We start from the raw sequence: 17,361 nt of genomic DNA on the forward strand, positions 1-17,361 counted from the left end.
CTTTCCTCAGGCTCCATTTTTTCAGTATGGTGTCTTTAGTAGTACTGAAAACTTTAAGGGAGGGGTGACGGAGAATATATGAAACTGCATGAGTCAGGCAAAATTCTAAAATATTTACTATCTGGCCCTTTGCAGAGGAAATTTGCTGCTCCCTGGCTTCTAGGACAAAAATTAATTTTTTTTTATGTTGATGTAACCATTTTTGATGTTCTTGATCATCTAAAAATGTATCATATTTTTAATAAATTGTCTATGGGGTCACTTGGATGTTCTATGTAGATAGTCATATAGCATGTGATTTTGGTTTTTCCTTTTCAATCTTTATACCATTTATTTCTTTTTCCTGTCTTCATTGGTTAATACCCTCTATCAAAATGCTCACTAGAAGTGGTAGAGAGGGTAAGCGTCTTATTTCTGTTTTTAAAATGCACATGAGGTAATAAATACTTATGTACAATGTTTATTCCAACTTTTGAAAGATATACTTTATCAGATTAAGGACAGTACTTTCCAGTCATTGCATTATAAATCTCCAATAAAATTTACCAATTTGTTTTCTGCATCTATTGAGATGATCAGATGTTTCTTGATCCTTTAATCAACTAAAGGAGCTCAAACTAGATTAGTGGATTTTCTAAAGTTGAAAATCCTTGCATTCCTGCTATCTTGGTCATGGCATGTTTATATTTATTAAACTCTGGTTTCATCTTCCTAGTATTTTGCATCTCAGTTATTAATAAGGGAAATAAACTCATGGTTTCCCACTTTCATACTGTCTTTCTGGTGTTGGTATCAAGGTCATATTAGCTGCAAAAAATGAATTGGGGAATATGCTGTTTTTCTATCCTATATAATAAAAGGGTAATATGCAAATTGTCCTATTGACCAGGAGTTCGACCAAAGTTCGACTAGGGGGCGGGAGGACCAGCCCACCAACCTCCTTGACCAGCCTGGCCTGATCACCCCCCCACCCCCACCCCGCTTCGGGGGCAAGGCAGGCCGGCCAACCTCCCATGTCCCCTCACCTGGTCGGCCTGGCCCAGTTGGCCCTGATTGGGGCAGGCTGGCCGACCACCGCCCCCCCCCCCGTGCACTAATTAGTGCACCAGGCCTCTAGTATTTGTATAAGATTAGGACTACCTGTCTATTTGAATATTTGGCAAAATTCACCACTAAAAACAGATGCATCTGGAGGTTTTTGTTGGTGGCAGATTTTTAAATTATTGAATCAATACTGCTTTATGGTTATAGACCTCCTCAGTTTTTCAATTAGTTTTGAGTCAGTTAAGTTTACTTTCTGTCAGTAAAGCTTTCAACTTTACTGGCAGAAAGTAACTTATACTAGTATTCTTTTTTAAAAAATCCTCAACTCTGCCAGTACTTCAGTTTAATACTTTGCCTTTTATTTTTAAACATTTGTTATTTATGTTTTAAATTTTCCAAATGTATGAGGTCTTTTGTTGCTGTCACTATTTTCTAACTGCATTACAGCTAGATCAAGTGGCCTGGATAGTATCAGTTGAAAATTACTTTGTGGCCTAGAAAATGGGAGTTTTATAACTGTCCTTAGGCCTGAAAAGAATATGTATTCTCCAATTTTAGAATAAAATTCTGACTATCTTGTTTAGATCCATATTTTCACTTCATTTTTTTGTCTGCTTAACCTAGCAATTACTAAAAGAAATATGTTGAAACCTCCCAATGTGGTATTTTACTACTGACTTTGGTTATATATAGATATATTTAAAGTTATACGATCACATGCATACAAATTGGTCTTCTTAATGAATTAATTTTTAAATTTTTCTCAGACTTCTTGGGTCATAGTCTATTTCTTTTGATATTAATGAAAATTGCCAGCTTTCTGTTGGCTAGTATTTGCCTACAGTATCTTTTTCTACTCTTCTACATTCAAAAACCTTCAATGTTATTATGTCTCACGTGTCTTTTGTTGCTAGCAATAAATAGGTTTTATGTGTTTTTGAAAGAAAGAAGAATTATAAGATGTACTTCAGGAATATGGAAATTAAACCCTGAAGAAAGGACTGAGGTGTAATTAGAAATTTTGAGTAGAAATTAGAAATCAAGTCATTTTCTTTTGGTTGCTCTTAAGAGTTTTCTCTTTGTTTTTGGTGTTCTGCAGTTTCTCCAAAATGTGTCTAAGTGTGGTAAAAATTAACGTCTTTCATCAATTCAGAAAAACCCCTAGCATTTTCTCTCCAAATATTGCTCTCCCTCTTCCTTCCATCTGCAATTCGTTAGATAGATGTATGTTGAATATCCTATCTGTCTCAATTGCTTTTTGTATATCAATCTGTTAGACACTCTCTTATATTCTGGGTAATTTTTTTCCCTTCTACCAATTCACTATCTTTACCTGTTTTCAATCTGCTATTTTTTTCTGTTTTTAATATCAATGCCATATTTTTTATTTCTCTTAAGTACTATTTTGTTCTTTTTTAAAGCTATCTCTTTTTTTGTAGTGTTAACCTATGTCTTTAATCATTTTAAGCAAGGTAACCTTATAGTTTCTATCTGATCAGTCTATTATCTGAAGTAGCTAGAGATCTATTCCTGCTGTTTATTGATCTGTTGATGCACTCATATTCTATTGTTTCTTCACGTGTTTTGAAATCTGAAGAGGCTTCATCTGTGAAAATCTTGTGAGTCCTAAGATGAAGTCACATAACCCAGAACAGTCTCGGCTTTGCTTCCACTGGGTATCTAAGAGCTTACGACCACTTTTTATATAATTTTTTGACAAAGGGGTTACAGGACAAGACCTGTAATGTACATTTGAACCCCGAACCTGTGATTAAGTGTAGACCTACAGTTCTTAGGGGAGACTTTTCCCCAACTCCTTGCCAGAGTCTAGGCAGAGTTAGAGACAAGATTCCTTATTGTCTTCCTGTGCTGCAGGGCAGACTGCTTTTCTTATTGCATCTTTTCATGGAGACTGCAGCCCTTTGAGGGTTCTGGCTTTTGTGTAAGCATGTGTAAGAATGTGTGCATGCAGGTCGAGGCCTCATCTTCTGTCCTCCTGTGGGCATAAAATCTCAAGTCTCTAGGATACTAAGAGTGCCAATGTGCCTCACTTTCTTATCCTAGGGCTGCCATGCATTAACACGTATACTGAACTGCTCTGTTGTTCAATGCTATCTTCACTTTGGTCCCTTACTGTTTTATAAACTCAGATATATAAAATGCTGGATTTTATTTTGCCAGCATTGTATGATGCTTTAAAGCAGAAGAATTTTCAGTAGGTAATATTACTTGAAATAGAAGTTTAAACTTTATAGCACAAAACATATCCTGAGATACTTCTGTTTCCTGACTAATCTTGGTCAACAAGAATTCTTTTACAGAGCATGAGGCAGTCAAGCTACAGTAACAAATCTACACTAATAAAAGAGAAAAATGGTAATTGGCGTACGACGATACCCTTTTCATTGGCTAATCAGGGCTATATGCAAATTAACTGCCAACTATGATTGGCAGTTAACTGCCAACTAAGATTGGCAGTTAACTGCCAACAAGATGGTCGTTAATTTGCATACGTAGGCACAATGCAGGGAGGCGAAAGGGAAAGCAGGAAGAAGCCCCCTGCCACTGACAGTGATCGGAAACCCAGGGGGGAGCTAAGAGCTGGGGGGCAGGGCAAAGGCGGCCCTGGGCCCTGGCCCCCCAGCCATGATCGGAGAATCAGGTGCCTTTTCCGCCCTGGCCAGTAATAGCAGGAAGTAGGGGGGGAGCCAGCGATGGGAGCTGGACATGGTCGAAGCTGGCAGTCCCGGGAGCTAGGGGTCCCTGGCCTGGGCCTAAAGCGGAGCCCACGATCGCGGGGCCGCTGCAGCTGCGGGTCCCCGCTGCCCGAGCCGACGCCTCAGCCAGAGGTGTTAGGCCTGGGCAGGGGCGGAGCCTGCAACCGCGGGGAGCTGGGGGTCCCCTGCCCAGGCCTGACACCTCTGCCGGAGGCCTCAGGCCTGGTCAAGGGGCCGATCCGGTGATTGGTGATCGGAGGGTGATGAGGGTCAACTCCTCTGGCCGAGGCATCAGGCCTGGGCGGGGGGCTGAGCCGGGGATTGTGGGGAGATGATGGTCCCCTTGCCCAGGCCTGAAGCCTGGGTCGGAAGCGTCAGGCTTGGGCGGGGGGTGGAGCAAGCGATCATAGGGAGATGGGGGTCCCCTGCCCAGGCATGATTCCTGGGCCAGAGGCCTCAGGCCTGGGCGGGGGCCAGAGCCAGTGATCGGGGGGAGATGGGGGTCCCCTGTCCAAGCCTGACACCTCTGGCGGAGGCGTCAGGCCTGGGCAAGGGGCCGATCAGGTGATCAGAGGGTGATGGGGGTCTACGCCTCTGGCTGAGGCATCAGGCCTGGGCAAGGGGCAGAGCCAGCAATCGGAGGGGTCTAAGGGTCCCCTGTCCAGGCCTGATGCCTGGGCCAGAGGCAACAGGCCTGGGCTGGGAGCAGAACGAGTGATGGGGGGTAATGAGGGTCCCCTGCCCAGGCCTGACACCTCTGTCAGAGGCGTCAGGCCTGGGCAAGGGGCCGATCCTGCGATTGGAGGGTGATGGGGTCAACGCCTGAGGGCTCCCAGTATGTGAGAGGGGGCAGGCTGGGCTGAGGGACCCCCCCCCACCCAGTGCACGAATTTCGTGCACCGGGCCCCTAGTAAGGTATAAAATAATAAATGCTAAATGTGAGTAAAGCAGGGATTCATGTAAAACAGTATGAAACATGCCCTAATTGGTTTGGCTCAGTGGATAGAGCGTTGGCCTGTGGACTGAAGGGTCCCAGGTTCGATTCTGGCCAAGGGCATGTACCTTGGTGCAGGCACATCCTCAGTAGGGGGTGTGCAGGAGGCAGCTGTTCAATGTTTCTCTCTCATCGATATTTCTAACTCTCTATCCCTCTCCCTTCCTCTCTGTAAAAAAATCAATAAACTATATGTTTAAACAACAACAACAACAAAAACCCAGTATGAAACAATTGATAACTATAGTCACTCATAAGTTTGTTTTGGGAAATAAATATAACCAGGTGAATTAATGGCAAAAACTAATTATCATATGTCCAATCAATACACATCTGAGAAAATGCCAGCCACTAGTGTGACACATAAATGAATAACTTCCAAATATTCCCTTTATTTATTCTATTGAAAAAATAATAAACTGCAAAAAGCCAATTTCAAAATTGTGTGACTAGGTTTACTTATATTATTGTTTTCATTATTTTTTATTAGAAAACGTTTGAAGCTGAATATTTGTAGGTCTGATTATCTAATTTCTACACAGAACAAGGTAACTCACCTGGGCACAACAGATAAATACAACTGAGATAGTCAACAAGAAAGCAGAGGAAACTATTACATCAACTGATCGCTGAGGACCTCGACGCTGGGGGAAAAAAGGGAAAACACTTTTAAATACATTTACTAATTAGCAGTCAATTTCATGCTTTCAATTAAGGTGCTTATCCATCCCTATAGGTTGATCATCCTATATAATAAAAGGCTAATATGCAAATGGTCCCCTACACCAAGAGTTTGACTGGGAGTTCGATCAGGGGGCAGGGCAGGCCGGCCAGCCAGCCAACCACCCACAGCCCTTCCCCCCACCAGCCTCAACCCCGATCAGCCAACCTCCACATCCCCTCGCCCAGGCCGGCTGGACTTCACCCGTGCACGAATTCATGCACCAGGCCTCTAGTAACTTATAATGTTGAAAATACACCTAATTTGTTAGATGAGTTTTTATTTAAGTGTTACTATTTCCTAAGGATTTGCAACACAGTGGAAATGGTGAATATATAGCCTACAATTCTTAGCATAACTTCCAAATATTTCACTTTACAAACACTATTCATTCAACAAATGTTTCTTAAGCACCTGCTCAGAATGAAATACTGTGCTAGGGGTAGAAACACAGCAGAGAACAAAACAGACACAGTCCCTACCTTCATTATTAGGGAGTCAGGCATCAATTTCAAAATCACAGATATATGTGTAAGTTGTGATAAGTGCTATGAAAGAAAAGTATAGGATGCGTTGAGAAAATTGGGAGTTTTATGTAAATATCACTTCCTTAGAGAGATCTTTCCAGGCCCACCCTTCTAACCCCCAAATACAAGATTGTGTGAGCCTGGGAAGATTTCCCTAAGAAAGTGATATTTATACCAAACTAAGATGGCACATGACAATGGTTTGGTGGAAGGAAGAGCACAGAACAGGAATGATCATAGTGCATTCAAAGAACTGAAGCAGTTTTGTGTGGCTGGAATGTAGGAAGAAAGAAAGACAGATTAATGGCAAGAGCTGGGTCATTAAGGGTATTATAAGCCCTGTCAGATTTTATTCTTTATCCTAAGGGCAATGGAGAATCTCCAAAAAATTTTAAGAAGTATATGGTCAAATCTACATTTTTAAAAAAGATCTCTGTTGACAGAATGAAGAAAGTATTGGAACGAGGAACTCTGAATGCTGGAAGGCCAGTTAAGAGGCAACTCCAGTAGCCCAAATTGTTTTCAATTAAGGTGATGGAAAAGGAAACAAATGTAAGTAAATAAACTCAAGTTATATTTTGGAAGCAAAATGGGTGGAAATTGGTGACAAATTGGATGTTGGAAATGCAAGAGAAGAAAGTAAATTTCAAAGATAATTCATAGGTCTGGGGTTAAATGTCACTGAAGTGCAAGCTCATGAGGGTAGAGAATTTCATCTCATGGGTAGTGGATGGCACATGGTTAACATTAAATAAATGTTTACTGAATAAAGTAATCAACGTAGAAAAGAATGTAATACCTACGTAGCGTTGATAAAGAAGGGAAATTTGGTGTGGCTTCTCACTAAGCCATGCAACAAAGACATATTCATCCCTCTTTACAACAGAAATGTCACAGTGACAAAAAATAATCTACGCCAATTTGTAACATTTTCCAATGGAGATTAAGTTAGTTGAATTTAATAAGTTAAATAAGCAGAATAATGAATATTTTAAATAGAAAGCTAGATAAACAGTGCAAAAAAATTTTCACTTCTTTCATTGTTGCTTCAAAATAAAAAGTGTTAGCTGCCTCAAACAGATTGTCGAGCTGCAGCGGGAAGGCCGGGGAGGGTTGGGGGGCAGGAGGTAGGGGGGTAAGAGATCAACTAAAGGACTTGTATGCATGCATATAAGCATAACCAATGGACATAAGACACTGGGTGATAGGGGAGGCTAGGGGACTGTCTAGGGCGGGGGGATAAAATGGATACATATGTAATACCCTTTGTAATACTTTAAGCAATAAAAAAAAAAAAGTGTTATGGGGGAAATAAGGGGACATATAATACTTTTAACAATAAAGATTTTTTTAAAAAGAACAAAATAAGCATTAAAGATCTAGGTATGTTAGAGGATATTTGGTCTTTAGGTAACTTCATATATAATGAAATTCATTGCTACTTAATGCAACAAATAAATAATCCTTAGTGTTTTCCTAAAATTTATTAAGATGTTTCCCAAATGCCGAAACCGGTTTGGCTCAGTGTATAGAGCGTCAGCCTGCGGACTGAAAGGTCCCAGGTTCGATTCCGGTCAAGGGCATGTACCTGGGTTGCAGGCACATCCCCAGTAGGAGATGTGCAGGAGGCGGCTGATCGATGTTTCTCTCTCATCGATGTTTCTAACTCTCTATCTCTCTCCTTTCCTCTCTGTAAAAAATCAATAAAATATTAAAAAAAAAAAAAAGATGTTTCCCAAACACATTGAGATGTGTTTTTTAAATCTACTTCTATAATTAGAAAGGTTATTTAACAAGATTAAAGAAAAGAACAGCATGAAAAGAATGGCTTAGAATTGTAAGCTAGTATTTTTAAATAGCAATAGGCCACTTCACTGAGGTGATTCTGATTACAGAGTTTTTAAAAACTCTTTTCTAAGCAGTGGGCTCCCTCTACTGGCTTTTGACAACCATTTTAGGTAGAAACCAAATCTTTAATCTAGCTTTTGAATGAGTAGAAGTTGGTGAGATTTATGAACAAAGATAAATTAAGGACAACTTGATCTTGAATTATCTACCTCAAATACATTTAAGCCTTTTAGACTTCAGGTGCTTTACTATAAAGAACCAGTTAAACATTTATCTTGGATTTCTGCATACGGAGCATAAAGAACACACAGCACTGTGTGAGGACTTATGTGAATACACATCTAGACATACCTACATATTGACAAAGAAAAGGAAACCTGAGAGGAAGCCAGCACATTTAAGAGTACTTTTGTCACTACCACTCTACCTTAAGATAGGACCGAAGTGATAGCCACATTTTTATATTTTGTACTTTCTTCAACCGGAAATGAGGAACCTCAGATTTTCGAGCCCTCCTTGCCGATGTTAAATGTCCAAAGAGCTTTGCAAAAAGTAAGCGCTAAAAAAGACAAAAGGCAAGCATTAATTTCAAGTATATTACCATGAAAAAACAAAAATCAACAAAATATGGACTGTTAGAATTTTATTTAGTTAAGTACTATTAAAAACAAAACGAGAAAAGAATTAGCAGCTCAGATTGATTTAATGAAATACTGAAATACTTCAAGAATACTTTGAACAAGGAAAAGGATAAGATGTTCTCTCTTCAGAAGTCTATATATACTCACCTGTTTATAAGTTCTTTCTGCTACACAGAGCAAAAAAAAGAAAATCCACACAAGAGACACACGAACCACAAAACTTATAATAACCATAGAAAGCACTATGGCATCTTCATTAGAACCGAATGCAATCGCGTAAAGTTCAGAAGCCGAATGTGTAGTGAGCTGTTCCAAGTCTGTAGCTTGGGAGAGTCGGAAAACAAACGGAGTTAAACCCAGGATAAGAGAGATTGCATTTCCAAAAATCTGGTATCCTATTCCTGGTATATGGCTATTCACCTTTATAGAGAGAAAAAAGAAAGAGAAAAAAAACTTACACAAATTTTACCTACAGTACAATGAATTTCTATTAAGCATGATTTTATTTATAGCAATATATAATCAGTTTGTTAAAATGTATTAGTTTTACTAAATGAATAATAAAAATTAAATTTACTCAAAGTTGAAGAGCCTATAATGTGTAAAAAGTAAATCATTATTTCTTCAGTGTTCAAAAATAGTTCATTATCAGATCTCTAATTCACTAAGTAGATGCAAAAAGGATTAACTATCTTGGTCTTACCCAGATCTTAAAAATAAATTATATGTATCTCATTATTTCAAAAGTTAGAAATATTCACAAATACTGCAATATTAAAAAGAATGAGATCTCACATCCACTTAAATTTAGTTCATTAAAGAAAAAAATCTAGAATTATATTTAATTATTCAATAAATTTGTGATTTGTATTTTCTTCAAAGAGCTCAATATACAAATGGATATCTCTCTCTTTAAATTCTAAAACCATTTAGAAGAGAGAAAATGTTAGAGCGGGTACAATTAAATAAGAAAAGGGGCCAAAACCGGTTTGGCTCAGTGGATAGAGCGTCGGCCTGCGGACTGAAAGGTCCCAGGTTCGATTCCGGTCAAGGGCATGTACCTGGGTTGCGGGCACATCCCCAGTGGGAGATGTGCAGGAGGCAGCTGATCAATGTTTCTCTCTCAGTGATGTTTCTAGCTCTCTATCTCTCTCCCTTCCTCTCTGTAAAAAATCAATAATATATATATATATATATATATATATATATATATATATATATATATATATATATATATATATATAAAAGAAAGAAAGAAAAGGGAAAAGATGGTAGGGTAATTATAAAAAAGGAAACTAAAATTTAAGTAATGGGAAAATATAAGAATGGTAGAACTGGGAGAAACCTTAAATATCACTTAGGTAACTTTTTATCATTCCATAATCTGCTAGCTCACAGACAGTTAAAATATAGAACACCAACTAGATATTCCTTGTTGATAGCATTTCATTGCTCACACTGAGACATGAAAGAGGAAGTAGATCAATTTCTATACCCAGTTATTTTAATTCCTGTCCCACATGAAGTGTGTACAAAGGTTCTAGCATAGCAATGCACAAGAAATTTAGAACTGCAAGTTAAATCATGACTAGACGTCCAGAGGAATCACGTAAAACTTTAAAAGTAGCAATGATCTGATTTTTTAAAAAAAGTAATAAAGACTAAAATTGAAATCCACAGTATTCTCATCTAACTCTACTTCCAACTACTCAAGATGTTTACCCCTAGCTGCATTACTTCTATACATTTAATTAGGCAAGGAAGTATCAACACAAATCTTCTGTTTGAATTGTTTAATGTTCTGGGTACTAATAAATAAATGAGCCAAGATGGGTGATAAAGAAAAATAAATATCATCAAAACTGTATATATCTAGCAGCTCCTCAATTTGATCCACGGAAAACAAAAGAAAGAATAACATAAAAGAAGAAAATTTTAGATTGTATCTATTCTTGGTTGCAAGAATGAAAACAATAAAAGGTGAGAGTGATATCACTGTTTAAATCAATGACAAAGAAAAATACAAATAACTTTTTTTCAGGTTGAAAAGTGAGGTGAGTAGGTTATAAACATAACATTGCAGTAATTATTTAATACTAGAGGCCCGGTGCACAGATTCATGCACCAGTGGGGTCCCTCGACCTGGCCTGTGCGCTCTTGCAATCTGGGGCCCCTCGGGGTGTGTCGGAGAGTCGGTTTCAGCCCGATCCCTTCAGGCCAGGCCAAGGGACCCCACCGGTGCACAATCAGGACCAGGGAGGGACCGAGGGAGGGCTCCAGGGCGTGTCTGGCCATCTTGCCCAGTCCCAATCAACCAGACCCCAGCAGCAAGCTAACCTACCGGTTGGAGTGTCTGTCCCCTGGTGGTCAGTATGCATCACAGCGACTGGTTGAACAGTCAAACAGTTGGACACTTAGCATATTAGGCTTTTATTATATAGGATATTAATAATCACTGTTTTATCCTTGAACTAAAAGAATAAAATTTGAAAACTTACTCTGTTCATAATCATTCCACTGATTTCAAGTACAGACATATCTGCTTTCTTACAGTCATTTCCTTCCCATACTATAGCACTTATTTTTTCTAATCCTGGGTGGGAACTGTGGAGCCAGGGCAAATGACTCTATAAAAAAATAAAAAGAAATTGGTAAATACAGTTATCTCATTTCATAAATAAAACAAACATATATACATACATATGCATATATATGTATACACACACACAAACTTTAACTACATTACAAGTAAAAAGTAGAAATAGGTGAATGCATTTATCTTTTATAAATAGAATGTACATTTATGTGCATAGCTATATCGGTATTTATACACACAGAATTTCAATGACACTAAAATTCTTAAAATTAGCATATACATTAAACAGAAGCCATAAGATATTACAGTTATAAAAATGCATAAGTTAAAAACTTTCTGTAACAGATATTAGGCAATATATTGTTCAAAAATACTCTAAAATATGTCAGCAAAAGCACTTAGTTGTCAACCTATCTATATAGCTAATAATATACATAGACAAACAGATATCACATTGTTCATATTACTAATTGTCCAACTTATGATCATTCAATAAAAAACAATGACAGCTGAGATTTGAACCTCTTTGATAGATTAAATAGTGATACAATCTCATGCTGAAAGAGGCCCTTCCTCACACACCTACCGTTAATACTTGACTTTTCTGATACTTTAATCTAGCATTTCTCCAAAGGATCAATTTAAGTTTCTGTTCCTCAGAGCAAATATTGCAAAGCACAAATAACTAGAAGTACTCTCCCAAGTATTTCTCAATGTTTCAAGAAATAAAAAAAGGTAAAAAGAAAAATTGAAAGCTTAATAAAAAGAATCACAGGCTTATGTTTGTTTGCTTTAGATCTATAATTAAAGAAATAAAATTTCAAAATAGGATAGTTGGGAGTTAAAGATAGCAACAAAATTGATGAAACAATAATTTTTGTAGTACCAGATATTGCTAGGAGAAATAACACTGAAAGATTAGACCCAGAATGGATTGGATGAATTTCTTTGTTGACATAATCCAGTGATGGTGAACCTATGACACGCGTGTCAGAGGTGACACGCAAACTCATTTTTTTGGTTGATTTTTCTTTGTTAAATGGCATTTAAATATATAAAATAAATATCAAAAATGTAAGTCTTTGTTTTACTATGGTTGCAAATATCAAAAAATTTCTATATGTGACACGGCACCAGAGTTAAGTTAGGGTTTTTCAAAATGCTGACACTCCAATCTCAAAAGGTTCGCCATCACTGACATAGTCTTTCTAACTTATTTTTATAACATATTTCATTAAAATAACTTCTAACAATGAACAGAATAATCTACTCTAGTTATATTTATTCTTTGGAGGACAAAATATGATTCAAATAGGATAAAGACATGTTTCTGTAAATGTAAGGAATATATTTTCCTCTAGGGCAGCGGTTCTCAACCTGTGGGTCGCAACCCCTTTGGGGGTCAAACGACCCTTTCACAGGGGTCGCCTAAGACCATCCTGCATATCAGATATTTACATTACGATTCATAACAGTAGCAACATTACAGTTAATGAAGTAGCAACGAAAATAATTTTATGCTAATGAAGTAGCAATGTGACCCTCACGTTGGGTCACAACGTGAAGAACTGTATTTAAAGGGCCAGAAGGTTGAGAACTACTGCTCTGGGGGGAGTAAAGTTGCATTGATTAATTTCAATTAAAGGTATAAAATAGTAAGTCAACAATATGTAAGAAAAGAGATAAGGAAATTATTCTACCTCATACACTAATTTTCTTTATGTCAAGCTATATATACCATGTTTACTATAAACAGCATAAAAACTGGTGAATAATTACAGGCAAACCATAATGCCAGTAGTCATGCTATTGACAAAGCTCTTTCCATGTAGTTATTTGACTATCAAGAGGTTGCCTCTAAATATTTATCTTTCCCAAATACATAGTATTTTAATATACATTAACCTTCATAGCATATATTTTACTACTGAAACATATAAGAGCTATGTTTCATCATAGCTCTTAAGTTATGAGATACTGGTAATTAACTATTTTCATCAGATGATGTTCCATAATTTATCTTCAAACAAAATATTCTAGTCTGGGATAGAAATAATTTGCATTGAAATATGTATCAAACTTTTCTTGGAAGTTTAATAATTATGAAACAATGAAACTAAAAAGCTAGGAACAACTGCAAGAAGCTGAATGGAAAGTGTTAAGCCTGAGAGGCAACAGATTTCAACCACTGACACACAGGCATTTTAACTTATTTCTTAACTCTCAGTCTGTAACAGTGAATTAAAGGTTTTCCGACTACATGAAGCAAGGCATTTCAATATGATGCAGGTCCAGAAACAGAAATCAAGCAGTTCTTCACTCTCCTTCCCAAAGTACTCATTTTGCCCAGCTACCTTCCCAGTTACTCTAAGTAGATTTATCACTGTCTTATTTCTAGAAAGGCAAAACAGAAGAGAAAAAGTTACTTAAAAAGCCCTATACCTGTGTATGTGTTTGTCAAATGTATGTATTCTGAAAAACATTCTTGTTGAAACATGTACTGCCTAAATGTATGGAGAGCAGCATTACATGAAACACTTTTTTAAAAAGGTTCAGCCCTAACCGGTTTGGCTCAGTGGATAGAGCATCAGCCTGCGGACTGAAGGGTCCCAGGTTTGATTCCGGTCAAGGGCATGTACCTTGGTTGTGGGCACATCCCCAGTAGGGAGTGTGTAGGAGGCAGCTGATCAATGTTTCTCTCTCATCGATGTTTCTAACTCTCTATCCCTCTCCCTTCCTCTCTGTAAAAATATCAATAAAATATATTTTAAAAAATAAAAATAAATTAAAAGGTTCAGGGAAAACATGGAAGTAAATAATTCCATTGTATAATGTTATCACATAGGTTCTTCTTTGTATGCTTTTCAAATTTAAATTTGGAACTCTTTTAGTGATTGTTTTTTATCCTCATTCTAATTCTTAACTGCTCCTTGTTCATTCAAAATTGCCTAAAATCATAAAAAATGGTGGCAGGTTTTGTTTCAAATAAATTCACCATGACAACTGCTTTACTGGAGTTTCCACCTGTGGGAACTGTATCTATTAAAATCTGGCTTTCCCTACTGAAAGATGAATTTCACTTGAATATGGCTTTATATTTTATTATACACTCAGCCATGACTAGAGGAAGAAAATTTTCTCCTATAGAAATGTTTGTTACTATTTACAAAGAAAATAAAACAAAAACAGATTTGGTCATCCCGACAAGAACATACTGATTCAAATGCTCAATGTTTCTTCATAAGAGATTTTTGAGTCTTAAGTAGGCAGAAAAGGGTCCTCCAAACCAAATACAGTAGGTCCTCGGGTTACGTCGGAGATCCGTTCCTAAGGTGCGACGTAACGCATCCGCAGTAAGTCAGAACCCACCTACATAAGCACCTACGTCACTCACATGGAGCACAGACACAGCAGTAATGAAGTAAAACAGTAAAAAAATTTAAAAGAAAGATAACAATTCCTGACCTTTACTTGTGGTAAATAAATTATAAAAAACATAATGCACATATGTACATATGTCGAAATGATGGAACTTTTTTTTAATAAATAATGGGAGATGGCGACATAAGCACGAAACGATGTACGTCGCGTCTGACATAGCCCAAGGACTGCCTGTACAAGAAAAAAACTGGTAGCTTTTCACTAAAGGGAGCCAATTTCAATTACATGGCTATTAGTAAAACTGAAAACTTGAGCTTATTTTTCAGAAATCTGAGAATAAGAAATGTATGTAAAATCAAGTTTTTCACCCAAAAGCAAAACCAATGGAAACCTAGAATACTATTAGACATGCAGAGTAGAAAATTTAAAAAATCTTCATCTTATCAAAAAAAGAGCAGAATGATGTGAAACATTTTGGGCAATTTTATTCTGTATAGCATTCATTAAAAATAATTTTTTAATCATTTAAGAAAGGCCTAATCAGCATGCTTTGAAAAATGTTTATTTCATTTAACTCATTCACTCAACTTATATTTATTAAACACCTACTATGTACCAGGCACTGTGTGACACAACAATGAGCAAAAGAACACATGGTCCCTGCTTCTATGCAGCTGGTATCTCTGGGGAAATAGTTCACAGCCATTTTCTTACAGGTCAATTCTAGTTATCATCTCGGTGACTTAGATGAATATGCAAATGACACATGGATCAACCCCATTCTCAAGGATTAACTGTTCATTGCTTTTTTCACTTAATCTTGGGGAACTATAGCTATTTCCCATGGCCACATCCTGGATCTTGTCACCACACAGAATTGCTCTACTTCTAATATGAGTCTTGAACCACACCTCTCATCTTGCCAGGACTCAAAAACCTTCAATTCTAAAACACTTGCCGAAACCAGTTTGGCTCAGTGGATAGAGCGTCGGCCTGCGGACTGAAAGGTCCCGGGTTCGATTCCGGTCAAGGGCATGTACCTGGGTTGCGGGCACATCCCCAGTAGGAGATGTGCAGGAGGCAGCTGATCGATGTTTCTCTCTCATCGATGTTTCCAACTCTCTATCTCTCTCCCTTCCTCTCTGTAAAAAATCAATAAAATATATTTAAAAATAAAAATAAAAATAAAACACTTGTTTCCTTGAACACACCTATCTTCTAATCTATCAGTCTCTTCTTGGTTTCATTTCCTTCTCAATCCAACATGGCTAGACTCTTACCACATCCATTCTTTCAATCAGTATACCATCCCCTCTCCTGTCTCTTGAATAGCAATTATTTAGTGAACACCTATGCTGTGTGACTTTGGGTATGTTATTTAATTCTGGGACTAAATTTTCTCAGCTATAAAATAAAAATAAACCCTACTGCTTATAGGTTGAGAGGATTACATGAGATAATACATCTAGATTACATTGCAGTGCCTAGCTTTTAGTAAATGCTTATTAAATGCTTGCTATTGTTATGATTATTACAACTATATTCCAGAGAATATCACACAACTGTCTGGAACGAGCAACTACAAATTCATGGTTTCAGATTCTAGCTGGATCCTCAACAATGTGACAGTTCGACTTTTTTAATTGGTTTGAATAGATGCATACATATACTCTCTCTCCACTACCCCCATTTCCTGCAAATGATAACTTCAAGCCTTCACCACCATCCACAAGTCCCCTATCCCATCATCTCACTTCTTATTGTTAACAGACTCCCTAACCTCCAGCACTCACAGAATAGAGATTATCAGGCAGCAACTCTCTCATCATCTTACTTGTTTCAGGCACTCTTCTTCCTCCTATTTCAACAAAAGATGTATTCTCTTCCTGTCAAGGAGGAATTTAAGCTTCCTAACTAGGCTTTTCCCACTAGAATTATAAGACACATTATTTAACTTTCTCCTGTACCTCTTTAATTCTTCCCTACTGGTTTTCTCCTATGCACATATGTGCTTAAACATTTCACATCTCTGGGAGAGGGGGTGGGGCCCAAAGCTCCACCCTCATGCCTAATTACCTCCCAGAGGCCCACCTCCAAATGCGATCTTATTTTGATGGGGACACATTCAGTCTATAGCATATACCTATACCATACTACCTTAACTACTATATTTTAAAAAATACATTTTTATATCCAATATGGAAAGTTCCCTGTAGTTCTTCAAAATTGCTTCTGCTATTGACATTTTGTTCTTTAATGTGAACTTTAAATCTGTCTAAGTCCAACTGAAAACAGAGACATACAAACATACTGTAGAATTTTAATAGAAAAAGCAGTGATGATGGGCATCTCTTGTTCCTGCTTTTAATAAAAATGCTCCTAAAATTTCAACATTAAATATATAGGTTTTTAGAAGGTTCTTTGATAGCTACCTTTTATCAGATTAAGGAAGTTCCCTTCTACCTCTAGTTTTCTAAGTTTACTTGTTGGTTTCATTGTTAGGATTTCATGAGGACTTGGGATAAGAGAGAGAAGAAAGTAAGAACAGTGAGGATTTTAAATGACTACCAGGTTTCTGGACAGTGAGCAGATGAATGAAGATGTAATTCACCAAGATTTTATATGCCATAAGAAAAATAAATTTATGAGGGAAGGTGGTGTATTTGGTTAAAGCTGAGGCAATGGTGAAACATTCAAATGAAGATGTCCCACAGACCTGTGTTGTCCGATATAGTACACCCTACTCACATGTGGCTACTGAGCACTTGAAATGTGACTAGTCCAAATCAGATGTGCTGTGATAGATTTTGAAGACATTTCGTATTAAAAATATATGTATTTCATTATTTTTCATATTAGTTATATGTTGAAGTGATATTTTGAATATAGGGT

The 17,361-nt window shown here is 37.4% G+C and overlaps 1 protein-coding gene across 6 annotated transcripts in view; it reads right to left on the bottom strand.

Moving 5' to 3' along the window:
• Positions 1 to 17,361, bottom strand: part of PHTF2 (putative homeodomain transcription factor 2) — a 111,855-nt gene that overhangs the window by 8,658 nt on the left and 85,836 nt on the right. For 5 of the 6 annotated variants that reach the window (XM_059712743.1, XM_059712744.1, XM_059712742.1 and 2 more), the window contains 4 exons: positions 10,991 to 11,119; positions 8,640 to 8,912; positions 8,279 to 8,410; positions 5,313 to 5,399 (listed from right to left, as the gene is read on the bottom strand). In XM_059712743.1, the coding sequence (XP_059568726.1) occupies positions 5,313 to 5,399; positions 8,279 to 8,410; positions 8,640 to 8,912; positions 10,991 to 11,119 (621 nt within the window). The remainder of the gene's footprint in view (positions 1 to 5,312; positions 5,400 to 8,278; positions 8,411 to 8,639; positions 8,913 to 10,990; positions 11,120 to 17,361) is intronic. The other variant, XM_059712745.1, reaches the window with a different exon arrangement.

Source organism: Myotis daubentonii, chromosome 10, assembly GCF_963259705.1.
Source record: "Myotis daubentonii chromosome 10, mMyoDau2.1, whole genome shotgun sequence".
In the NCBI taxonomy this organism is placed as follows: Eukaryota; Metazoa; Chordata; class Mammalia; order Chiroptera; family Vespertilionidae; genus Myotis; species Myotis daubentonii.